This window comes from Limanda limanda, chromosome 13 (assembly GCF_963576545.1).
Source record: "Limanda limanda chromosome 13, fLimLim1.1, whole genome shotgun sequence".
Classification (NCBI taxonomy): domain Eukaryota; kingdom Metazoa; phylum Chordata; class Actinopteri; order Pleuronectiformes; family Pleuronectidae; genus Limanda; species Limanda limanda.
The window spans coordinates 5285072-5312126 of NC_083648.1; the positions used below are offsets into that span (position 1 = coordinate 5285072).

General features: G+C 41.7%; 2 protein-coding genes across 2 annotated transcripts; both read right to left on the reverse strand.

Annotated features, from left to right (window-relative positions):
- Window positions 1-697: 697 nt before the first annotated feature.
- Window positions 698-12672, reverse strand: ncstn (nicastrin). The gene is made up of 17 exons (XM_061084235.1): window positions 12583-12672; window positions 10499-10600; window positions 9803-9926; window positions 8237-8358; window positions 7686-7831; window positions 6400-6541; window positions 6165-6277; window positions 5885-6037; window positions 5684-5788; window positions 5483-5560; window positions 5118-5287; window positions 4921-5023; window positions 4650-4748; window positions 4408-4495; window positions 3702-3865; window positions 2928-3140; window positions 698-1871 (listed from the first exon to the last, which is right to left on the reverse strand). The coding sequence occupies exons 1-17, from the start codon at window positions 12638-12640 to the stop codon at window positions 1749-1751; spliced, it is 2103 nt and encodes a 700-aa protein (XP_060940218.1). The 5' UTR covers window positions 12641-12672; the 3' UTR covers window positions 698-1748.
- A 404-nt stretch (window positions 12673-13076) lies between these two features.
- copa (COPI coat complex subunit alpha) lies at window positions 13077-26290 on the reverse strand. Its single transcript, XM_061084190.1, has 30 exons — window positions 26118-26290; window positions 25661-25774; window positions 25487-25560; window positions 24625-24705; window positions 24408-24484; window positions 24020-24129; window positions 22225-22334; window positions 21344-21443; window positions 20989-21207; window positions 20713-20863; window positions 20538-20604; window positions 20358-20433; window positions 20141-20223; window positions 19787-20012; window positions 19405-19543; window positions 18993-19155; window positions 18758-18904; window positions 18375-18564; window positions 18192-18287; window positions 17790-17878; window positions 17481-17604; window positions 16624-16713; window positions 16430-16533; window positions 16073-16219; window positions 14960-15100; window positions 14681-14863; window positions 14467-14577; window positions 14194-14355; window positions 13890-14084; window positions 13077-13498 (listed from the first exon to the last, which is right to left on the reverse strand). The coding sequence occupies exons 1-30, from the start codon at window positions 26155-26157 to the stop codon at window positions 13439-13441; spliced, it is 3669 nt and encodes a 1222-aa protein (XP_060940173.1). The 5' UTR covers window positions 26158-26290; the 3' UTR covers window positions 13077-13438.
- Window positions 26291-27055: the final 765 nt, after the last annotated feature.

Genomic DNA, 27055 nt, shown 5'->3' on the forward strand with positions numbered 1-27055 from the left:
TTTAACACTTCTGGTCTGAACACAGATGTTTCTTTACATCCACTCAGTATTTAAAATACAGTTAAATATACATATTTTTTTTAAATTAATCTTCAATAGCTTCGTATTTTGATGTGATATATGGTAGATTTAGTCTAGTGATCAAAAGGCTGGAATCCACTGATCTATGATGTATGAAGCTGAACAGCAACACAATAATCAACCTTTTTCAAAGTGTTTTAGAAAGAATGAATGAAATCAATTTCCCAAAGCTGTCTATTTCTTTTTTAATGATACTACTCAATAACAGCTAATTTAATGGTTAATTTGAATTTCAACTGACAACTTCTTAAGTGCATTAGTGGCACATGAAAAAAATCCAGTACCTTGGCTTCACTTTACCATTTTTACTTAATGACTTATGTCAGTGAGGAAATGTATTTAAGAAGAAAATGATGAGAGACGGCTCCTGTAAATAAGTATCTAAACTATATTATCGTTCATTGTGGAAACAGAACTAAGCAACTTCCCTCCTGCTTATTCTCTGTAAAACGACAGTATCAGTCCTGCAGCGATCTGACAAAGATGAGTTTACCCAAATAAAATTAGGAGCTGAGGTCATATTATCCTTTTATTTCCATGGAGTGGTGCTGGTCCAGCTCATGAGCTCTTCATTCAAGACAACAAATTTAAGGCCTTAAGTCAAACCAACAAGAAATAAAAACTGGAAAAGAAGCAATGTTTATTTCTTCATCAAGGCATCACAATTGGTCATCGATTCCAGCCATTACATGAACATCCATCAACACAATTAAAAAACCTCTTGCGTGTTGTCACAATTTTTCAGAAGTTAAAAAGAAACCTTGTGAGAAAACGAGTGCACAGCCAGAGTACCAACACGTGTTCAGTGTCAAAGCATCGAATGGATCCGACTGGACGTTGAAGCTTTCAGCAGCCGACTCTTCTCCCGACAAATATCACAATATGTGAAATCGTGTGTATTTTTATACGTGCTGGGATCGAACAATATAAATTAGTTTGACATTTTTTTCCCCAGGTTCTAGAACTTATTAAAACAAAAACAGCTCGCCGTACGTTTCCAGATTTTGCAAAACAAAAATGTTTAAATGTGTCTACTTGTTCACTGACTCACAAAGTGGTTTGTCATCGTTAGAACTGAGTGATATTTGAACTACATGACAGAGAAGACAGCTACAGTAGTGCACCATCGCAATCCTCATAAAAAGCTCACTCGCGCTCTTACAAATAATCATACACACTCACCCAGGCAGTCAATTGTGGTCACATTTACATATTCACAATCATACACACACACAAAATAATGCTTAATGTTTAGTGTCTATCACACGACACGGTAAACGAAACATTCTCTGACAGCGAAAACAAAAAAGAAACTAAAACAAAAGAAATATAAACATCTTTTCCACTGGCAGGGTCCTCTGGTGCCTGACCAGCGTCTTCTAACCCTGATGAGTCCAGATCCATCCAGGCCAATCTAGTCCGGTCCAGTCCCCACCTCGCGCCCCGGAGGAGCGAGTCTTTAACCACGGAGTCGTCATCGTCGTTGTCTAATAACCCCCCCCCCACACCCTAACCCTCCCCCAGCTGCTGTGTGTCACCTGTGTGTACCTAACAATTGTGTGTTTTGAAGGAAATGTCCTGTCAATGTCTGCTGTGAGAGTAAAAGAAGAAGTAATCGTAGAAGTAGTAGTGGTCGTGGGCCTGCGTCGCCGCCTCGGGGGCGTGGATCAGTAGGTGGCGTTGGCGGGTTCCCTCCCCGAGCTGAAGAGGATGTCGGCCTTGGCGCTGAGGAAGTACGTCAGGAGGAGGGACGTCACCAGAATGCCGACGCCGACACCCAACGTCAACATCTGGAGGAGGTGAAGGAAAGTTTTTAATGAAGAAAAGGTTAAAATGATCAGATCACTGGTTATTTTTCCACCAAAAATCCATAGATAGTGAAAAAGCTGCTGAATACTGGGAGGACACATATAGATTGTAAATAAAGATGATTGTCGCATCTCCACTTCATCCCAATATCCAGGAATTAAGCCTAAATATCTCTCACATGAAAGTTGCCATCTTTCACTCGACCAATCTCGAGTAATTCTCAGCCTGTCAATCATGAAGTTTTACAGAAAGCACTTAAACAAACATCATTCAGATAAGAACCTAAAGTGACAGAAACAATCTTAGAGAAAAGTTTAATTAACTTGTACTTTGAGTTTTTAAATTCATCCATGTCCCATCTGCAAACATGGAGGTTTATGACCTATACTGCAGCCAGCCACTAGGGGGCGATCAATACTCTTTTCCTTTACTTCACAGAGCCTCAAGTCTTCCATCTTTTTATACAGTCCATGAATGTGACTGTATCACTTCAAAGTAAGCGTATTGGTCTAAACCATAGATATATATAAAGACTAGATGTCTCGTTCGACGGAGCCGGACGTCACCACATGGCGGCCATCTTGCCAGAGGCAGCTCTCTCACCCATAACATTGTGTTGGTAGTGGTAAATAACCATAACTTGCTCAATTTTCAACCGATTTTGAAACGGTCTGGTTTGTTAGAAACGTCAGATGCAGATATGACACTGCATACTAACGAATAATGATGTTATTTTCTAATTTTTTTTTATAATTTATGCAGTGTCATAACTACATCTCTGACGTTTATAACGATGCAGACCGTTTCAAAATCGGTTGAAAATTGAGCAAGTTATGGTTATTTACCACTACCAACACAATGTTGTGGGTGAGCGAGCAACCTCTGGCAAGATGGCCGCCATGTGGTGACGTCCGGCTCCGTTGGCCGGCAACGCAGACGAGACATCTAGTCTTTATATATAAATCTATGGTCTAAACCCTCTAAGCTAATCTGAGTATCTGTGTCTTTGACCCTGAGACGGTGAAGGACGCTCTTACCTCCAGTTCGTGACTCGCCACCAGGAAGATGCGTCCCTTGATGGGCTTCCACCGGGACTCCGCCCACGTGGAGTAATCTTTGGTGGTGTACTGCTTCAGTTCGAACGCTGGGGACAAGGCTTTGGAGAGACGGGCGCTGGAGCGGACGCAGTAGCCCACCCGCTCGGTGCTGTTGGGGGGGATCGCACCCTGAATCCACCAGTAGCTGTATATCTGAGTGAGGAGACCACAAGGATTATTTATTATTTAAATTCCTACTTAGTTAATAATATCTGAGAGTTACCAAATTCAATTGATTTGAATTACAGTTTCTCAGTTCAGACTCTGGTGTCATTTTGTCCTTATTTACATCTCATGGTTCCAGCTTCTATAATCTGCAGGTTTTTATTCCAGCTAATAACATTTGTAGGGTTTAAATGATTTAATCAGAGTTAATCTGACTTCGTCCCTTTTCAAGCAAAAACATAAAATATTGGTTCTAGTGTCACTTTGCTTCAAATGACAATAAATTGATTATCTTTGGACTTTGGTCTGAAATTCTGAAGACGTCATCTTAGATTGTGGAGACAATTCTCCATTTCTCTATTTACTTATATAAATTCAGAAAATAATTAGTTAAAATTAGTTAAAAATTAAAATAATCATTAGATTTAGTCATTAATACTTATTCCATCTGTATTGTATATTTAAATAAGAGGTTAAATTAAAAAAGTCAATCAAAAACCATTCAAAGCAAACCAATAAAACGAGAGACTCCCTCAGTTTGTGTCTTACGTGTTTGCTCTCCTTGTCCGTCTCATCCTCTTTCTGGCTCTGGCAGTTTTCCTTGGTGATGTTGATGGTGCTGCCCGTCAGGTTCGCCAGCAGGAACTGCACCAGTGTGGTCGGTTGACTGGCCTGCTGGACGGCGCCGACGTACAGGTTGGGCGGCCCGTTGGCTGAGAGACAGAGAGACATAAATGTTCAGTGTCTGGAAATGTCTCTTTCTTCACATCAGTGGTGACAAAAGTGCAGCAGGCGGCTTATTTGGAGTAAATAGTGACATAAGTAGATACAAAATAAAACATATCTAAGATGAGCAGTGTCAATATATGAAAGTCTGTCATTAGAAATTATTAAAGGCTGCAGGTTCCTGTTCGACTGGTCAATTACATTCAAAAGGATGAATCCATTGTTTTCAACAGTGGTTGAGACGCACAACATGTGACAACTTGTCCGACCTAATACACAACGTTTACTCAGAGTTGGCTCCAAACTAAATGACATCATGTGAAACAACAACGGCGTTGCTGTGTTTTGTTAAAACCAAAAAAGTCCGATGCAAACATGTCACACAGAAGTTTTCATATCACAGCTCACCAACCATCATGGAATCTTTTCTAAACACACTGAGCTATGATTCGAGTCAACCACTGTTGTGCTTTGTTGACTTCAGCTCTTGATTCTAGTTAAAACAGGATCAGCTTTTATCCCAACTTACTCAGATGACTCACGAACTCTGAGGGGATCAGCTGCTGGAACCAGGTGTTATTTGTCTGAACCAGGAAACCGTACAGCATCTGGGTCACCTGAGACAAACAAGACAGAGACGTGTCATATTCTCTACACAGAAGGAGTCAAAGCAAAAGGATCAGATGAGATATTTAATATATGAACTGTGAGCTGTTAGAAGTGATTGAAACATGCGTATTAACATTACAAAATCAAATCAACCAGTCTTACCATCTGAGGGTCGGCCTGGATCTTGTCCAGCAGGGTTTGATTTCCTCCCGCCTGTTTGTACAGAGCCCGAGCGACCAGGGTGGCCACCTCCGCCAGAGCCTGGAAGATGCAAGAGAAAATCTTTAGTGGAGCTACAACATCTGGATAACGTTCCATAAATAACAGCAGCGCAGAGAGAGAGAGCGCAAATGTTGCAAAGATTTGAGATACAACTGACCATCCAACAAGTAGATCAATCAATACATTGGTGATCAGTGTTGAATAGAAATACCTTTGCCCGTTCGGTGACATGTTCCTGCTTCTCCTCTGGCGTCAGATTTGGAGGATAAGACAGGTTCATGTATTCTTCATTATCATACATGCTCTCATAGAACCTGCACACAGAACAGAAATAAATACATTTCCTGGAGGTAACGGATTCTAACGTCGTGAAGTTGTCACTCTGCGACTGAAGAAAGTCAGATTTACTTGTTGGTGAACTCAGACTTGTGATCCTCGAGCACAACACCCGGGATCGAGCGAGCTCGCAGGAAACGCTGGAAGGACGACGGCGGCAGAGGCTGAGAGACGCCGGGCTCCTCCGGTGAGACGCTCAAATTCGTAGCAGCCGCTTGCAAGTTGGCAATGAACTCCTCCACCTGAAACAAAACATTTAAAAAGAAATTAAATGGACCCTTTAGATCATTTTAAGCAGATTATATATATATTACTGTATTTAACGATATTTTTCAATTTATTAGATTCCACTAAGGATTATTATGCTGTATATTTAAATCCAGCAGTGATCGCACGTGTCTTTCTGTAAAAACTCTCTAATTAACACAGATACAAACCTCCTTGTTGACACTGTCGTTCTTCCTGGAAACAGGATCCGTGTGAAGCCAAAGTCGGGAGTCATTACGAAGTCCCACCTGTGGGGAGAAGATTCATCAGACTGACATATTCTGTATACTCGCGTAAACGTAATGTACATCTCATAGTATTATAGTAGTGCAGGTTTATACAAAAAACAGAAGTGAGTCCACAGTACACACCTGTCCAACCTCCAGTACGGAGTGAATATTGTCCAGATCCACGGGAAACTGATCGTTCTCCATCTCATAAACCATCCTCGAGCTGCCGATGTAGTCGAAGGTTTCCTGAGGTCAAACAGTAAAACAAACATGAGCAAAGCCTGAAGTGAACCTACAAAAAACTAACATGTAGCATGTTGATGAGGCACAGAAACAACGGACCCCCTGGAAGAAGGTGTAGAGGATGGTGCGGTTGGGCGGGGCCTCCTGGACGATGTCACGCAGAGCGTGAGCGGCCGCCAGCAGGGTGACGAACCCAGAGACGGCGCTCTCTGCTCCGGGAGCGATGTCGAAGAAAAACGACCTGCTGTCCAACTGGAGAGAAGAGGAAGAGGAAGAAGAGGGGAGACCCATCAGGCTGAGATCACATTTAGGTGTGTTTGTATCCGGGTCATGTGGACAGTCGGGCTCTTGAGAAGGAGAAGCTTCTTCAGAAACTCACCCTGGCTGCTGCTATGACAACACTCTCCCCCTCCTTGTGGCCCTTGGCCGTGTTGTTGACTGGCCTGGTGGAGCCCCACACATTATAGTCCCCCAGCGGGTCACACACCATCTCTAAGAGACGACACAGGATAAAAAACTCATTAAGAATTGGTTAAAAACTGACTATTGTCTTATTTAATAGAATTTTCTTCCAGACAAAGCTGCACAGCCCTTATAAAACACCATAATAAGACCTGGGTTGATGCTGAAGTCGGTATCACTTCTCCTCATGCAGGTGGCTGTGTCGGTGACGGCGAACATGTGGGAGTAGAGCTCCATGGCACACAGCGGGTACTGAGGAGTGCCGTTCACGGGAAGGTTGTGGTCCAAGTAACACTGCGAACAGAGAGAAGCGCACACGTCTTTGTGAGGGTTTGTTTCTAAAGCTTTGTGGAAAAGTGTGCTGACAAATTAACAGAAAAACAAGCAAACCAAAAAAACAAACCAATGGACAGAGTGAAAGCTCCTTGGCTGAAGTAACCATTGGGTCTGGCTCCCTGCTCATGGTTACTTTGGCCACAGAAACAAACGACTACCATGGGAGTAAATGTATCATTGTGAAACAGCAGCCGCTTCAGGGATCCAGCCTGGAATTGTTGGTTTACAAAACGGTTTCCCTCGTCCACCCTGCCATGGAGGCTGTAGCAGTATGGAGGATTTTCTAGAGGCGACTTTAAATGCACAGTCCACATTATCAGCGACGTGGAACCGAAAGCTGAGATAAAGAACTGGTCATGTTGAGCTCAGCGGCTCTGGTGAAAACAGTCAGCCCATGAAGGAAAAGAGAAACCACAGGCCAACATCTACATCCTGTGTAACATGACCTGCGGGTTCCTGTCACATACGGTGGAGGAAAAGCAGCAGATGATTTGTGGAGTTCAGATAAATGATCTCGACACAATGTGCCACAACACGCCCGACATGAAGGTGATCTTCAGAGCAGCTGAAACAGCTTCACTGGCGTCGTTCCAACTCTCCACCGCCTCTGACTCCAGATTCTGCTGCTGACCAACGTGTACAGTGGCCTTCCTATAAGTACCAATAAGTACAAGTGGAATACTTATACTCCAAAAGAAGAGAGATTCATCACAGCAATGTTTCTGTATATGTATACGAACATAGGCTATGTGTATATGGAAATGAATGTATTATGAGTCAAACTATGGACATACTGTATGTGAGTGAACGGATTAATGTATGCTTGAGGTTATGTGATGCTGATATGAATATATATTTATGATTACAGTTAGAGTAGCGGTGTGGAAGCATGTGAATGCGTTCACGTCGGCTTGCTGCATGTGCAGGATTGTCCAGTGGTCTGTTTACTCCACCAGACTTTTAACTGGATGTTCTTTTTGTACTGTATGTGTTTTTATGCATGCAACATGTTCCCTGTCTTCACGACAAATTTCTCCCTGGTGGAGACCAATAAACTAACCTAACCTAAAGACAAAATACTGTATCTGCTGTCATTGTTTACCTGTCGTATGACCTGAGTGTCGTTGTCGTCCTTGAGAGAGAAGATGGGGAAATCAAACTCCTCGTAGGACAGCCCGCTTCCCAGAGGGTTCCACACGGTCGCGTTACAATTAGCCAGCGCTGGATCGTAGGTCTCTGAATAAACACCTGAGGAGAACACAGAGGAAACCTCAGCAACAGTAACACCATTGTGTGCTGTCGTGTACACAAATAATCAACACCATGGAAATGCATATACAGCGTTTATAAAAAAGTAACTGCACTATCTGGTATTTTCTACCGTGTGCATTATACAAACAGTCTTGTCACAGTCTATAAAGTCTTTGGAAGGAACATGAAAATGAGGCCATAAATCTTTCCTGTGGGACAAACACGTTGAACTGGTTAACAATGCTGCGTTTCAGAAGTAATTCACATGACAGTAAATCTGAAACGACCACAGCGTGTGACTTCAATCACCGTGCCCTGCGGCGGGATCGTAAAACTGAAATGTATCCCTGTGACTCGAGCGATACCGAAGGACGTGTCACGGCGCGCAAGGTCTCCACCCACCTGAGTTCTCGTTGGGACAGGTGGTGTGTGGGGAGAAGGCCCCCCCCAGGTTGGTGTTCGGCGCCACAACGGCAACGCCTGCCACCCTCCGGGAGGCGCTCTTCAGCTTCATCATGATGGATCTGTCGGGGGAAGACAGACGACACAGATGAGACGGGGACACGTTAGGGATGGGGGGGAAAAATCGATTCAGTTACAAATCGCGATTCTTGTGAGTGACGATTTTAAAATCGCCATGCTGCCTCCAAAATCGATTTAAAAAAAAAAAAAAAAACATATTTAAACATCAGGGTTCATACACATTTTGACCAATGGATTTCCATGACTTTTCCATGACTTTAAACCAAATTTCCATGACAGAACATTTTGTGAAATCTCGGTGAATCCGCGAAAAAGTGACAAAATGTAGTTTTCAAACTAACAACGAGAATTCCAAGGCATACAGTATACCTTAAATGACACAAACCCAAGTATGCCGGCCTATATTTTGAGTGTATTTCTTTGAAAGCATATGAATTATTAAAAACTCAGCGTAAATGAACTAGGGATGGGCATTCGATTAAATTGTCTTAATCGATCGTCTATTAATTATGCCCATCCCTAAAATGAACGACAAGAAAAAAATGAATATATCAAATTGCCATGACTTTTCCAAAACTTTTGGGAGATTATTTTTTTCCATGACTTTTCCAGGCCTGGAAAAACACATTTTAAAATTCCATGACTTTTCCAGGTTTTCCATGACCGTACGAACCCTGAAACATACATATTTATTGGTCTATACGGGGGGGGGATATATGGGGGGGGGGGCAAGTTGACCAGCTCTTGTTTTTGCACAAGAATCTAAACATACCCAAGCACTAGCTTTGCATCGCCTACATGCGAAACAACAATGAAGCATAGCCTACTTTTTGTTTATTTCAAAGTTGAAATTACGAATGAACTTTTATTCATTCCATTTAATTTACCTTTTATTTATTGTTTAAAAGTAGCCTAAGTGGCATACATTTCTTAATCTGTCAGTTTGTGTGCAGTTGACTGGGGCTATACAATAATAGGGCAGTCATTAAGTTAATGTTAATATTTGAAATAAAACTTGTAAAGCTCTAAGTGAATTTGACTGGTGTTGTATTTGTACTATGAATCAACTTTTTTCCATGGTCCAATATTTAAAAAAAAAATTTAACCAAAAGAAATCGCAGGAAATCGTAATATCGAATCGCAATACACAAAGAATCGCAATGCATATCGTATCGCCCCACCCAAGTATCGTGATAGTATCGTATCAGGAGGTCCCTGCCGATTCCCGTCCCTAGTACACGTAGAGGTCAAGTTCACGTCCTCAAGGTCAGATGGGTCGAGTTTTCCTCATCTCCTGCACATTAGTGTAACTGACAACTTCACACCCGACTTGGTTTTACTATATTTTTAATTTCAAATAGTGACATATACAAAGTGGCACAGATTTTACACATTTTCTTTAGTCTTTAATAGATTCTGTGTGTCAGCGTGGTACAGGAGACAGACAGGAAACCCCGTCCACAGGGTAAGACATGTTCAATTTACCTGGTGAAGAGTGGGGACTCCAGGACGACAACATAAGGGGGGTTGGGACCTGAGCTCAGGACCCAGTCCAGCTTCTCCTCCGACTCCAGCACATGAAGCACGCCCACATTACCCGATAAGGAGGCTGAAACCAGACAGAGGAAGTGAGACATCGACGCTTGTGGGAGGTGGAACAAACGTGTCAGATAAAAAAAACACCTCAGAGCTTCAGAATCTGAAATATCTTATTGATCCTCAGGGGCAAGAGGGTTTCATTACAGGTGTTCCAGCCAAGAATAGAAATATATAGAGACCCAGGGAATTAGAATGAGACGGAATAGAATATCAAAGAAGTATGTTAAAAATATGTGATTTATATACAACATCAAACATGAGGTAAAGTCAGTGTCTGTGGATCTCAGTGAAATTAGTCAGAAGGTGAATATCTGTCAGTGAGTTGGCTAATTCCTTTCTGACTCTCAAAGCCACAGGATATGATTTGTTGAACTGCCTGAAGCAACCACAAAGAAAATCCTCTTTTAAAAAATTCCTTAAATTCACCGTGGAGAAACTGTTTCGCTATAAAAGGTGTGTGAAAGATGCTCAGAGGGCTGGAGGACACACACAGGACATTTCAAGAGACTATGACAAACACTGAGTCAGATTCATGTTGGAGACTCATCGGGATGAGGAACAGAAACGGTGAAGGTTACTCACACTGGCAGCCGATTTGATGCGTAGCGTTGAGCAGTCGCACACACGAGACAGTGTAATTGAGATTCACATAAATCTTCTTGTCCACAGAACTGCAGCCGACACCTGCGAAGAGGAAAAGTCACTTTAACAGCTGCACAAGAGGAATATTTCGACAAACAGGGTAAAGTCAATGAAACAAGGTTAAAACTGGAATCTCTATCTGAAATAAGCAGAATTAAGCTGAAGTAAAAGTAAAAGTTGTATCTTTTATCTCTCACTCGTAACAACATACATTTTGTAATATCTGGATCAGACGTGGTTTATGTGGGATTTCTTTCCTGATTTAAAGAGGAGAGACTGGCTTTAAACCAGTGAACCTGATTTACAGCCTCGGTGCAAAGCTGACGTGTCAGTACACATTGATATCTGACCTCCATTAACTCCAGGTTTATGGTTTTGTGCCAGACCGTGACCTTTGACATCCCGGTGAGGAAGAGAAAGAGAAATGACTCTGACCTGAATTGATTGTCAGTTTGAAAAGAAGATTGGAACTCGTATTTAATAGAGTGCTATGATGTGTAAAACATTTATCTGACATAAATAGTTTCTAAATACATTACAAATTAAGATGTTATTAACATAAATGAACAAAATCTAAATTGGGAATGAGGAAACCAGAAGAGTGAGATCTCTGGATCAAGTTCCAACACACACATCAGAGAACCACTTGCATATATCACATAAAACATTATACACTTGTCCAGAGGGCCTTTCGCAGACTTTCTGCAGGTTATGATTTTGTCTGTATTTGTCTGTTCAGCAGGATTACACAAGTACTGGACTCATTTCCAGGAAACTTGGCGTAAGGATGTGGTACAGCACCAGAAAGAATCCAGGGGGCGGAGGGAGTTTTGCAATATTTCTGTTCATTCCTCAGGGAGTTATTCATGGATCTTGATGAAAAACTTTGGACATTTTTTAGAGAACTGATATGCACGAGTGTGTGCAAATAAAAAATCTGGATCCAGTGACTTTCAATGTGCTTTTATAAAAGGGGACAGTCCAATGTATGTGCTCTCTTTGCGCCCTTTTAGATTATAAACTCTTTCAAATGAGCTACACCTCAACCAGGAGACACATTAAAATGTTGCCTACATATTAAAGTATTATTAATAATATTTCAATCATATAATACACGATATACAACTCTCTAAAAGGGCCCATTCTGCACAACTTTACACTATAACCCATTTCGCCGTTGTATTATTCAAGTCAATACTTGAATGAAGCACTTTTACTTGCAGTGTATTATTATTATTAAATTCTTAAGTTTCTTCACAACTTGGCACCACACACATTTCACTGACTGTATAAAAACTAGTAAACGTGCATGAGATAAGTTAATCTTTAATAGTCCCACGATGGGGAAATGTGCAATAATACAGCAGCAACATTAAGCAACGTACAATACTTAAGTGTAAGGAATATAGAAAATATAGATGAATGGAATAAAAACTAATATAAACAGAGTTAAAACTAGAATTATATGTGCAATGTGATATTATGTGCAGTGACTGGATTGCACATGAACCATTGTGTTAAATTAAATCAAAGTTAGTTGGCTGAATTCACCAGGACACAACTAAGACGTGGAAGGCGACTTTGCTGGAGAAATGTGAGTTTCCAAATTATCTATATTTATATTATAAACCGTGTAAATATAGTTTTCATAGGGAACAGTGTTAATCCCTGCGGCGGCGGAATCACGAGTAGTCACGCTGATGCTGAGCTGACCTCATCCGGGAGGGACACACACACACACAGACACACAACTCACCGGAAAGAACCAACAACCACAAACACACAATAGTTTCGTCAACCTGCCGCTGGATTATAAACGTGTTGAGATTCGCGATTTAGGAGAACGCAGTTTTAAAGCACAGCAATGGAGATTAAAGCCAGGAACCGGGGGAGCTAGCAGCTAGCATCCGGCTAGCACAAAGAAGTCCCTGATGCTAGCTGCCAGCTTCTAGACACACACACACACACTTAGCTCGGTAACACACACAACACACACACGAACACACGGTTAACACACAACTTACCCACGAAAACGCAACAAACTAGCAGGTGAATAATCCACTTGTTCGAGAGCGGATCCATCTTCCTGGTTTGAAAAGCAAGAGGAACACAACAGGAAGTGGCGACACGACAAACGTCCGGGTTCCGCAGTTTGGTTCCGCTGCCGTGACGTCAAGATGGCACCTTTTGGATTTTGTAGTTTTTAATGTATTTATTAAAAAAAATTAGCTGCTCTGTAGTTTTAATGATATTATTTGAAATGAAATGATTTATTAAAAAAATTAGCTGCAGCTAAGTTTAAAAATCTTGATGAATCCACCCAACTCAGTTCACCTCCATGTTTTTAATTCCACTCTCGTCTCCTCCCTGGTGACTCAACCCTGATGTGAACTTTCTATTACCCTACATCACTTTTATACCCACATGTTAAACTCACTTTCCTCCTCCATTCTACCATCCTCAGAGTAACCACACTGGCAATCCACACCACATCAAGAACAAACCTCAGAGACACTCATTTCCGTTTCACAAACAGGAATTAATTTTTTATTTCCCCTCCAGAATACACAGAACAGCGCCGCTCACTCACGCCGAGTCAATCCTCTCGTACAGGTCAGAAGAGAGAGACAGCGGTTATGTTTACAGGTTTATTAATACAGCCACAGCACGGAGACGATGCCGAGAAGAACAAAAAGCTTTTTTCTGCAGGAAAGATGGAGCATGGAATTAAGATAGTTGAAAGGGATTTTAAAAGGTTTTCACATCACCGTGAGGAAACATATATATCTCTGCTTTATTTCGTCATGTCGGTTAATTAGCATTTCTACAGAGTAAGTGTGGATGTGTGTTGCCGAGCAGATTCCTCGTCCCCGTGTCCTCTCAACGGAACTGAAGAGGACTCACGCGCAGACCGATCACATCCTTACCGATCTCCGTCACCTAGAAAACAGAGTACATGTTAGACAATATGAAACAAGCTAGAATCTAACACTAAGGTATCCTCAATAAGATACATGTATGTAATTTAATGAAGTTTAAACTCAATCCTAATGTTTTGGTGACACTGTCAGACGTGTAAATTAAATGATATGTTTATAATCAAGACCATAGCAAAGTACTGGACTACATTACATGAAGAGGTACGGTTGTATTTGATTTCATTTGACTTTACAGATGTACCTAATAAAGTGGACAGTGAGTGTAGGCTTTCATCATATAGTTTAATTAATAAGGGTTCCTTCCATTTTGACTCTGATTGTAGATGATGCTCACAAAGTAAACTGTGCATTCTCCTAATTTGAAAAGCCTTTTAGGTTGAATGTAGATGTACCTGTGTGACCCTGCAGATCTGGCCTTTGTATGGGGGACAGTAGCAGGCTCCCGACAGAGGACACTTCTCAACAGGACGTCCTCGGTACAGGGGGACAAAAGACGCAGCGCACAGGTCAAACGGATTGTGGGGGTCGTAGTTCAACTGGTGGGCATCTGTCAGGGTCTTCTCGCACGCAGCCAAAATCTTGCGGGTCTGAACAGCAGGGAGAGATTTACAAATGTATTATAGAAGATTATAAAACAGTGTTGTACTCCATGTATAAATGAAAACTCTTTGCTTCTGTGGATGTCGCACAACCGACCTGCTGCGCCACATCTGGCTTCGGCCCGAGCTCCAGCAGGCGGCGTGCAAAGCTGGCAGCTGTTTTGAAGTTACGCAGTTTGAAGAAGAGGTTCAGAGCCGTGCGCAGCACCAGCACCATGTGGACGGGCTGGAGATTACAGTGGGTGAAGTAAGCAGCCATCTGGAAGGAAGAAAACAAACTTGGTATTGGCCAGAAACAAATGCTTCACACTCTTTGACAAACCAAAATATGTTCTTGTCTGTCTCCAGCAGCTCTGACTCAGGTTCTTACCTCACACAGCCTCTTCTGCTGCTCCAAAGTGTCTTTCGGCAGCTTCTTCCTCTCGGTCTCCATAGTCAGACCCACGATGTACTCTCTGCAGATTGTGATCAGCTGTTGAGCCTGAAACACACAGAAAACCAATGCACATTTAATACAGTCGTTTTCGTGCTGACAGCCGCAGGCATCTGGACTGAACTGATTCAAAGTTGATCGGGAAACTCACCTCTGCAATCTCCTGCTTGTTATCGACCACCAGCAGAGGAACCGACAGCAGGATGACTCTGAAGCGCTCGACAGCTTCCTCAAATCGCCCCGAGGTGGTCAACTGGTAGCACTGCTGCAGGCGGGAGATGAGGTCCGAGAGGCGCAGGCCCACAGCAGGCAGACCTTGCTTCGCCCCACAGTCCTAAAAAATAAACATTTGAATATTTGCTTATTAGATTCACCAAAAAAAAGTAAGAAAGTAAGTTCTCCCCACAGTCAAACATCTAAGCAGCTGTACCTTCCAGTTCCTCTGGGGGTGACTGCGCAGGCAGGGCAGAGAGGGCAGCCCCAGGTAACAGTTGCGGCCCCTGGACAGCGTCTGCATGAACAGAGACTTGTATGGGCCAAAGTTCACAACTCCAACCTGGTCGTGGAGCAGCTGTGGTCGAGAAGAGAGAACAGTAAGTGTCAGTATGATGTTTAACTAAAAACTTATATCCCATCAGTGGCCTCACCTCAGGCACAAATGTATACTTGTATATTTAAAGAAGTAGATAGATAGATAGATAGATAGATAGATAGATAGATAGATAGATAGATAGATAGATAGATAGATAGATAGATAGATAGATAGATAGATAGATAGATAGATAGATAGATAGATAGATAGATAGATAGATAGATAGATAGATAGATAGATAGATAGATAGATAGATAGATAGATAGATAGATAGATAGATAGATAGATAGATAGATAGATAGATAGATAGATAGATAGATAGATAGATAGATAGATAGATAGATAGATAGATAGATAGATAGATAGATAGATAGATAGATAGATAGATAGATAGATAGATAGATAGATAGATAGATAGATAGATAGATAGATAGATAGATAGATAGATAGATAGATAGATAGATAGATAGATAGATAGATAGATAGATAGATAGATAGATAGATAGATAGATAGATAGATAGATAGATAGATAGATAGATAGATAGATAGATAGATAGATAGATAGATAGATAGATAGATAGATAGATAGATAGATAGATAGATAGATAGATAGATAGATAGATAGATAGATAGATAGATAGATAGATAGATAGATAGATAGATAGATAGATAGATAGATAGATAGATAGATAGATAGATAGATAGATAGATAGATAGATAGATAGATAGATAGATAGATAGATAGATAGATAGATAGATAGATAGATAGATAGATAGATAGATAGATAGATAGATAGATAGATAGATAGATAGATAGATAGATAGATAGATAGATAGATAGATAGATAGATAGATAGATAGATAGATAGATAGATAGATAGATAGATAGATAGATAGATAGATAGATAGATAAAAAAGAAAACATCTGAAATAATATATTGTGAACATACTCTCATGGCGGTTTCGTAAGAGCCAGCCAGGATGTGGTCCACTGGCAGCTGGGAGTTGTTGCACCAGACCTGGGTCGGACTCATGCCCTTAGTTGGTGGGACAAAGAAGCCGTCTTCTGCTCCTCCTCCTCCACCAGCTGGCAAGTCCTGATGTTTGGAAACGAGAGAACGACAACGCATGTAAGAAGATTCAGAAGTTCAGCGGCATGTTTTATTTCTTGGCTGATAGAATGTGAAGCTTGAAAAGAGTCAACGCTGAGAGAAACAAGTTCTGAGGAGACCTGAGGTGAAATCTATCAGTCAGCGTTTGTCTTGTTTCTAGAGTTAACCCTGTTTGAGTGATGAGGCTCCTCTCACCAACTCTGGAGGAAGGTCCAGGTCCTCCTCCACCTCCCAGCCTCCTCCCTCCTCTTTCACAACTCCATCCTCCCCTAATCCTTCCTGGGCGTCCATGAAGCCATCTGAGAGAGAGAGAGAGAAATGGAGGAAATAATTAACTGGATGATTACCAACCGACAGCTCCAGTTAAAATCTTTTTTTGTTGAATTTACCTTCATCCAGCTGAAGTTCAGCATCCTCTCCCCAGCCCTCGCCTCCTGCAGCCTCCATGTCCTGATCAGCAGCCATCTGACCTGCCTTCCCTACAACACAAAAATAAACACTGTCTCACTCTGGACAAGTCAACTGCCACAAGTTTCCACAGCTTCCATTCAAGTAGTTCCTTTTTATTTTTGACTGAGGATGGAAACCCTTCTCACTGGTGTGTATTCTGTAAGTCAGGGTTCATACACATTTTGACCAATGGATTTCCATGACTTTTCCATGACTTTTCAATAACTTTAAACCAAATTTCCATGACCGAACATTTTGTGAAATCTCGGTGTATACACAAAAAGTGACAAAATGTAGTATTCAAACTAACAATGAGAATTCCAAGGCATACAGTATACCTTAAATGACACAACCCAAGTATGCCTGCTTATATTTTGAGCGTATTTCTTTAAAAGCATATGAATTATTTAAAACTCAGCGTAAATGAACTAGGGATGGGCATTCGCTTAAATTGTCTAAATCGATCATCTATTAATTATGCCCATCCCTAAAATGAACGACATGAAACTATGAATATAACAAATTTCCATGACTTTTCCAAAACTTTTGGAAGATTATTTTTTTTCCATGACTTTTCCAGGCCTGGAAAAACACATTTTAAAATTCCATGACTTTTCCAGGTTTTCCATGACCGTACGAACCCTGGTAAGTAGTTAACTGAAACCTGTCACAACTCATCAGTTCTCTTTATAAAAAGGACGATAATTGCTGTTGATACAGGCGTGCATATAGAAATGTGTGGTGAATATATGCGGTGTATCTATATTTGCATCTGTCAAGGCTGATGATGTCTCACCTTTGGCTGAAATGGCTCCCTCAAAGAAGCCCTTTGATACAGTGAGCAGAGGCCAGTTGGTGTCCAGAGGGTTGATGGGTGGAGGAGGCTGCAGCAGCTGTGCATTGGGATCAACCTCAGGCACCTACAACACAAAATCCACCGTCATTACATAATCAAAATTATGGATTAACACAACATGAGAGACATTCAGAGGCTGTGGTGAACAACTGAAACTGTGAAAAGTAAAAAATATTGTGTTCAACCGAAAAAACCCTATTGCATTACTTCAGACAGCATGTAACTACAGAGAATGTTTTCCCAACGCACCGTCTCCTTTTCTGGGTCAAAGCTCTCCTTCAGTGATTCAGCTTCTTCATCCAGCCCATGGGTGGCTGCAGTCAGGTAAGCCAGAGACTCTACACATAAAATAAATTCACAAAATCAGTATTGGCTCTTTGTTCCATAGTTACAAATATAAAAAAATTGCAATTTGGAAGCAGTACTGAAAGGTAAGCACATTTTTGATGTGGCAAACTATTTATTTCATATGTTTTCTATCGATTGAATTCAGAATTTGAAACACAAGCATGAGAACAGAGTGCTCGTCATTGGTCTGATGGCACTCTAGGAAACCCCGGGTTGGACAGAGAGAAGCAGATAAATCAAGCTTCAATGCACAAGATTATGCGAGGAGCAAAATGGAGTGAGTTTAGTTAATGGTGAACTCACTCTGTCCACAGTTCTTCAGGATGCGGACCCTCTCACTGACGTCTCCCAGGTACAGCGCCGCCTGGTAGTGACCGCTCATGTCCTTTCTGATCTCAGCTACACACAAAGAGAACACGGATGTTAGCGAAACACTGTGACATACACAGAGACTCAAAATCCTTTTCCACCGTCTCCATCACTCACCGATCTTCATCATCTTGCGCAGCTTGGCCAGGTTGCCAGTGATGAGGTACAGGAATGTGAGCTTGTCAAAGTTCTTGGTCCTCTGGTAGCACATTTCCACGACCTGGTGGTGACCCTGCAGCAGCGCCGCCTCGCCCAGACGCTCCCAGCAGCTGCGCTCGTCCAGGGCCTTGGCGGCCTCCAACGCCACCTGCAGGTATGGAGTAAAAAAAATGGATGAAGAAAGCTAAGAGTAAAGGGAGAACACAATCTTAGAGAGTAACAATATTATTAAAGAACTAATTTTGGCTTGTGTATGCGAATGTGATTAAAAGAAAAACGTTACATGATATAATTCAGAAAAGGTTTGTCCTGAGTAAACAGTTTGTCTCGCAGCAACTCACCTCGATGTTTCCACACTCCAGTGCCAAACTGAATCGTGTCTTCTCATCTTTGACAAAGTGCAGCGCCACCTCAGGGTAGCCCTTCTTCTGCAGGTAGGCGATGATGGACTGACCCACCAGCTTGGCGTTACGCACCATGTGGAGCACCTGGACAAATCATATCAGAATCCTATCAGAACCAGTACACATTTGAACACACGTACTTTCACACAAACAACACTAAGCACAGACCCACCTCATCATATTTGCGGTTGACCAGGGCCAGTTTGAAGCGGTACTCTGTGGGGTCGATGGTGAGGACGCGTGGTCGACACTCCCTGTCCAGGCAGTAAACGCTGTTGCCTCTCACACGGGTCACGTAGATGGGCAGGTCCAGAGTCCTGATGATGCCATGATCACTGCAGGAACAGGAAAATATAAAGTCATTACAACATATAAAACATCTGCTGCTACCTATCAAGATTACAAAGTAAAGATTTGCATTCTGGCTTATTCATCTATATCTCCTATTTTCTTCTAAATGTCTTATTTACTGATGAAAGTAAAACAGTCGAGGGTTTGGATTTGTCATCATGACAATTAAATGTTTGAAAATATACTTATGTCGAGTGCAAAGTGTGATAACAGCATTTCTCCACAGCACGTACCCAGAGGTGAGGGCATATTTGATGTGGTTGGAGGTGGTGTAGATGAAGACTCCGCTCTCATCCCAGGCTCCACTCTTCACTCGGATGTTCTCGTGAATGTTGCAAAGACTTTCCCACTTACGGTTGCAGATCATGATGGCTGCAGGATGTAAAGGAGATTTAGTTTCAATGTTTTTTATTAAATTTATAAATCTTCAGAGATGATCAGCTTTTGAAACCTGTTTGCCAACTGAGATCTGGCTTTCGTTGTCTTTGTGTGTTTGTCTGAACAGGTTTCATATCTCAGTGAGCTAGAAATGTTCCAGAGGCTCTGATAAAGATGTTGTGTCTCTCTGATGAGTTTCCCTGTCTGTACGTGTTGATATGCATCTCATCCACTCACCGTGTTTGGCGAGTAGAGCCACGTGGCTGGTGTCGGCGCTCCACACCACGTACTTGACCTTGGCGATCTTGACGGTGGCCAGCGAGCGTTTCTGCTGCACATCGAACAGAGTGACGCCATCGGCATCGCGCAGCAGCAGCGAGCCCGTCCCTGCGTAGAAGATTTCCTCGCAGCTTTGAACCTGGACTTTCTTCACAATTTCATTCTTCAGGTTCTTAATCAGAAGCTGCAAAGGAGAGAGAATACATGTAAGAAAACAGGAAAAAATGGTGCGAAATTAAAGTTTTGCAGCCTGACTAAACTCAAGTTTTAATTAAAAAAAGCTGCACTCTGTAAACATGTAACTGGACTTACAGAGTGCATTCGGTCCAGGACTGCAAACCGGTTCCTGGCCACCCAGACGGCGGTCAGACCAGATGACCTCTTCCCCTCCGGTGCTAAGAAGAGACAGAACTTATGTTACTTTACTCTGAATTTCATCCACATCATGAATGACAAATAAATGACTGTTTACAAGTTGAAATTTGGAGAAAAACAGGTATAACATTTCTGATTTTATAAGTTTCATTACCATCAGGGTTCTGAGCATCACTTTCTTTGGGAATGGAGTACAGGTCATATGTGCTGTTCTCCAGATTGGTCGCCCTCTGCAGGAGGTACAGGGTATTACATCAAACACATGGACAACTATACATATTTGCACCTATATGTAAAGTAAGTGATAAGTGTGTTTTGATCGACAGGTACTTACATTGCAGAGCAGGACAGCGTTCTCAGCTGGATTGTAAGACATGCTGAACACTGGGAACTTAGACCCACTAGGACAAAATACACAAAACACAACATGTTAGAAAACACTTGAACAAAACATCTCAGAAGGAGAGTGATGGTTTCACTGGATGTGGGAAACACTAGAGAGCAGCTACCTGCGCAGCTGCATGACAGCCGTGTCTTTGCTGCTGTTGAAGTCCAGCTGGCGGAGGAAACGATCCTTGACGTAGTACAGCATGTTCCCGTGCACGGCGTAGGCTGGACGCTCGCGCTCCAGCTTGAACACAATCATTCCACTGTCATGACCTAAAGGACACGAAAACAGACCCTGTTTGAGCGACTTATCCACTTCTGCTAACCGTATGCTGTTAATGAACATTGTCTTTACAATAATATCAGTGAAACACTTATAGACCAGTGTCACCACTCACCAGCAGCGAACAGGTTGAGGTTTGGATGAGCACCCAGCACCCAGAAGCGATCGTGGTCCCGACGGAAGGTCTGCACTCCGGTTCTCTTGGACATGTCCCACACCCTGATGCTCTTGTCCTCAGAGTTGGACAGGATGAGCTCCTGACGCGGGTGGAACACGGCACAGGACACATTGTTGTAGTGGCCGCGGCATGTATCCAGCTCCCATGCCTTGGATTCTGGACCGGGAGATATAGAGACATCAGAAAATATAAAGGATGTTAAGTCAGAGATTTTTAGATGTTTGCCGTTTTAATGGACACAAGGCGGACATGTGTTAGAGGATATCTTAAAGTCTTGTGTAACAACACTCACCATTCATTCTCCAGATCTTGACCTGCCTGTCGTCAGCTCCAGACACAATGAGAGGCATGGTGGGGTGGAAGGCTGCCCAGTTGACCCCCCTGTCGTGGCCCTGAACACAAACACACAATCTCAACTCACAAACATCCATCACCAGTGCTGGCAATCAATCTAAGGACTGAACACTTAAGTGTCCTCTCTGGGAGAACATTATACCTGAATAAAAACCAACTATTACTCTCCTGTAAACAATGTCATTTTCAAATCTATTGAAAATATTAATGTTTATTAAATGTACAGTATAGATTCCATAAATTGCATAAATCTCCATCCCTTTTCCACTTCTTGTGGAAAGATGGAAGTGAGTCTGTGCTTGCTTGTGTCACACGTCCCCATTGCTTTCAACTATTAAAACCCAGACCTGGCAATGAATTTAAATTTCCTTAGGCTGGTCATTCTTTGACCTTGCAGAGTAAAAGATCAGGACTCACAAACCCACAGAAAACCGTATGTGTAATTAAGAGAGCTGCCCATTTTAAATAAAGAAATCCCACTTCATGGTACTTTCCGCGAACTGGACTGAAACTTGGAAGCCAGTGACCAATTGGAAAATGTCTTTACACTACTCACTTGTTTCTCTTTGCCTTTTCAGTGGAAAGGATTAATTTAATGTTTTTTTAATGCAGCTTCAGGCAGAAGATTTTACAATAAAATTCTTTCACAACACCATAAATTACATCATCCATGAGCATTTATTGTCACAAATAAATTCATTTTAAGAGGTTTCCACTGAGCACAAATTTCCGTCGCTCACCTGTCATGGTTAAAGATTCACTCAAATGACAAAATCTCTGGCTAAAGTAACTTAAGTACATGTGAAAGTTTCTGCTCACCTCAAGGACATGCTTGACCACGGCATCGGAGGCACCGAACAGGTCGACACCAGAGAGGCCACGCACGTCCGTCTCCACAGCACCAGGAGACAGGTTCTTCTTCCTCAGACCTGGAACCAACATTCAGAGCACCATGTGCAAGGGGGGAAGGGGGAGGGGCATATTCATTTTACACAGGGAAAAACACAAAGAGACAATACAAGTCAACAAAGCAATCAAATATGGAAAAACATCATGGAAGCATTGAAAATACAGGAGGGTGATTTTGAAAAAGGAAGGAAAACTGTTGGACTGCTGAACACACACAAGGTGGAAAGACACCAACACAACTTTTGCTTTCTCAGTCCCGCCAACTCGGGCCTGGGAACAATCATAGCTGGAGCAGTACCGCTGATTGAGTTAATGAATCACTGGCACACAGAAGAAAAATCACAGAATTACTCGTGATTGGATTGGATAGAAGATCAAGATTCACTGATTACCTCCCGGGAACAAATTGGATCCGGGTGAATAAAAGATTGAGAAAACAAAGCTTGCGTTCATGATTCCTGCCCGTTAACTCAAAGTGGTGAACAGACAGCTCAACAGCAGGGAGTGGGATGAATGACACTAGGAACCCATGTGCAGGTGTGGATGTTTCCAGGGAGAGCATGGGATAAGGAGGGCGCAAGGAGTGCACGTGGACCTGGCTGATGAGGGTGGGGTTGGGTGGGTGGTGCCTGCCCTTGTAAAGGCTCTGATGGGGCGATGGAGGTCAGAAATATGAGTTTGGAGTTTAGAGGCTCGTGCATGTTTCTGTCAGGATGTTTGAGTCACATGCAGAGTTAGACTACTGCTATAAATTAGGAAAGAAGTTCATAACAATACAGTGAATAACGCTTTGAGAAATATAAACATTGTTTTATATTTCATGTTATGTTTTCCATAGCATAGTCAGCTGTGCATTGAGTGCCAGGAGAAGTAGAGCAATTTAACATCAGTACCAAGTTTAAGTCTGTAAACGATGCACTTCCAAACCAGTTAGTACAATGGTTATTTTCTTTGGATGCAATGTAAAACGAGTAGTAAAAAACAAAAGCAGTAAGAGTTTCCGATAATGCAAGTATGAGTAAAGGGACTTTTCATTCAAAGCTAAAATGAGGCTGCTCCCAGAACACGGGTGGTTAAGCATGAAAACTGTTCATTCTGCTATAATGCCGTTTGATCTAGTTCATAAAAATGGCATGGAGGGATGCAATCATGCTCAATGGTAGAAAATGTAAAAGCAAAGAAATCCCAGTAGGTCAGGAGACAGTTACAGATCCGCATTGTATGCAAGAATTTGAGGAGTGATGCCAGCAAGTTAATGGTTTGGTGAGTGAGTAGACAAGCAGACAAAAGGGCAAGAAACAAGAAGCAAGAAACATCAAGAACAAAAACATCAGAGCATGCAGAGGCACAGAAACACTTCTCCCATTTTCTATTTGTGACTCTTTTTAAATATATCTTCCAACTACTCTCTGTTAGAATTTCTTCACTCAGAATGCTTATTTACAGTGGCTAGTATTTCTTTCATACACTATAATATGTTCTGATGTTGAAACTTTGTCTCTGTCTGGCCTGAAAGGAGAAGTGTTTCTGCAAATAGCCCACAGAGACTCGTCCTCTACAAGTTGGGAGAGGCAGAAGAGCTGGAACAGGACTTGATATTCGTCCTGTTCCAGCTTCTTCTGTGTCCTCCCGACCACTCGCCACCCCCACCCCTCTTCCAAAACCCAGCCCGCCTTCCTCTTGTCCACTGTCCCACAGCTCTCACCGGAGATATCCCACACTCGCACGGTCTGGTCCAGACTGGCTGACACCACCAGGTCCTCGGACGGGTGGAACTGGGCGCACATCACATAGTGATTATGGCCGGTCAGCACACTGTGGATAGAAAAGCAAAGACAAGGTTTTAGAACAGAGTAAACTTATTGTTTGCTTCAGTAAAATGCTTCCACTTAAAATATGTAAACTGATTAGTGAGTTTCTTTGATTCTTCACATTAAACATATCAATGCAAACATGACCAAAAGAAATATATAAATTTCATGAATAGCTCTGCTGAAGTACTCTACATTGAAGTGTCACATGTAAACTTACAAAATATCTAAAGTACTTATTATTCTATGATCTTTTTAATGACTAGTTATCGTGATTCTTACCAGACACAGGTCCTGGACTGCCAGTTCCAGATGCGGATAGTCTGGTCATCCGAGGCACTTAGAATCCAGGGGTAGTCCTACCGAAAGGTAAATAGTTTAATTAATCAAATCATTTAAGATTGATTTTTTTTTTGATGAGCAGCATGATATTGTGTCTGTCACCCTGGCCCCTCGAAATAGGTAAGAAACATGTATTTAAAGTGAAAGAATAACTTACATGGTGGAAGAAGGTGGTTCTGATGTAGTCCAGGTGTCCAAGGAGGGTGAAGAGGCAGCGCCTCAGCTTGTAGTTCCAAACCTGGTCAAAGAAGGAATATGTAGTCAGTGTATACATAACAATTCTAAAGAAAAGCCATGTGATAGATGTTTGAATCCAAGATGTAGCTGCCATTAGTTATTAGGTCAGCTCCAACCAGTCACCTAGTTGTGAGTTGCACCAGCTGACAGGTTGTGGATGTTTACTTTTCTGCCTCACTGTGTGAGTCATAGCTGCAGGTCATCACCAACTTTGATCAATTCTGTATCCTTTATTTGTCTAGTCATTATTTATGTTTATCATTTGTTTGGCTGTAACTTGAAGATGGAATTTAACAACTTAGTTTGATTGATTGATTGAATATTTATTTAAGCCTCGGAAGACACATTGAGGGATAAGACCCTCATTTACAATGGTGCCGAGGGTACAATAAAACAGTTGATACATTAAAAGTTAATACATTGAATAAATAGGAATGAAATAAATATGCATATATATATATACACAGTAATACAAGGTATAAAACAATTCGTCAATAAAATACTATGGCAAAGTCAACTAGCAGTTACAGTCACTGCAGGAGAAGTCAGCTTTACATGAGACCAGACTCGAGAACTCCGTCAATGAAACAAATGAGCGCAACTTTAAAGATTTTTGGAGTTTTTAAAGCTGTAAGTGAGCTTGTAACACTTCATCAGTTATTCCTGATATTTTGGACCATACACATTCTTCACACTGAATAATAAACAACATTTTGGTGCAGATGGACTTTGCAGAATAACACACGTTTGTTAACATTTATTCCTGGTGACAGCAGCCTCACCTTGATCTTGTAATCGTCTCCTCCAGACACAAACAGAGGCTGCTGCTTGTGGAAATCAATTCCTCTGACGGGCCCTGTGGGAGAAGACACGTCAGTGACATCACTCATCTCATCAAAACTCACAGGCTGGATGCATTTGATTAAATATTGAATCCTCAATGATGTTTTTTTTACCATCGTGCTCATCGAACTTGTCGATCAAGGTGCACATCCGATAGTCCCACAGCTGGATGACTCCGTTGTGCAAACTTGCCAGAACCCATGGCCTCTTGGGATGGAAACTCAGACCTGTAATGTAAAACATGTCATCTTTAATATCTCTTATAAACAGAACAACAGATATAACCTTACTGTACCCAATGGAAAGCAAGGGAACCATGTTAACTAGTGTTAAGTTCGGCTAAATACAACAGTTAGCTAGGCTATACAGCTAATTCCATGTCCAGGTGCTGTCAACATGTCAACACATCAACACAATACGTGTTATTGATTCACTATCTAGACACAAGAGTCTTTTAAAAGAACAACACGTCCCTATTTACAGGTTAAAGTTAATAAACAACTGAGCCCGGATACGCGACAGCTAGCTAGCGTTAGCTGCTATGCTAACTCCAGCTGGTGACGGGCTCACCTTTAACTCGGGCCGACTTGGTCTCGAACTTGGTCAACATGGTCCCGAGGCGGCTTCGGGTTCAACTCTCCGTTAGAAATATAAGAATCCACAGGAAAGAGGTTTGTCCAGGACGAGGTGAAGTCAAGCGGCCCCGACGCCTTCAACCATTGAGCCGATCCTGCTCCTTCTTCGTCTTCCTCTGCTTCCTGACACGTAGCCCGTTCTGTCTTCCGGTTTGAGGAACAATAAAGTTGTGAAGTTGAAAGACGAGTGACGCAGAAAGCTCCACGCCGGCTGAGCGTAGAAACACAACACATAGACAGGAGCCCTAGAGGGGAACACAGCTGGTTATACATCTATAAGCAACTATTTCTATATTAACATTCTATTCCTATATTTATTATTTAGAATTAATTTACATTTTTTTATAGGTATATCTAAATTTTAGATATATGTGTTGTTTGGTTTTTTTTAGAACTTTATTGAAGAGAAACACAAACATTCCTTGACAACATCACAAATTATATATGACAGACTGATTAGTGAAAAATAATAAAGAAATAAGGAAATCACCATAACAAGCATATTTGAATATTTGCACTACTGCACAAATTGAACATTCATCTGTAAAGATATATATTTAGATCTATATATTTTATTTTCTATTTAAAATTTTTGATATTCTATTTCATTGCTATTCTATTTTATTCTATTTTATTCTATTTTATACTATTTCTATTTTTATTTTATTTTTTGCGTTTGAAATTACTGAGCATTGCTTAAAGAGAGTGTGTGACCCAAGCATTTCATTGACAGTGACTACTTCATGTTATCTCTGTTCATTTGACAATAAAAAATCTTGAATCTTGAAATAAGTGGACAGTTAAGACATTCCATCGTACCACAGGATTCCCCTCAGTTAGAGAGGTATCCTGCAATAGGTAGCCACCTCCTCA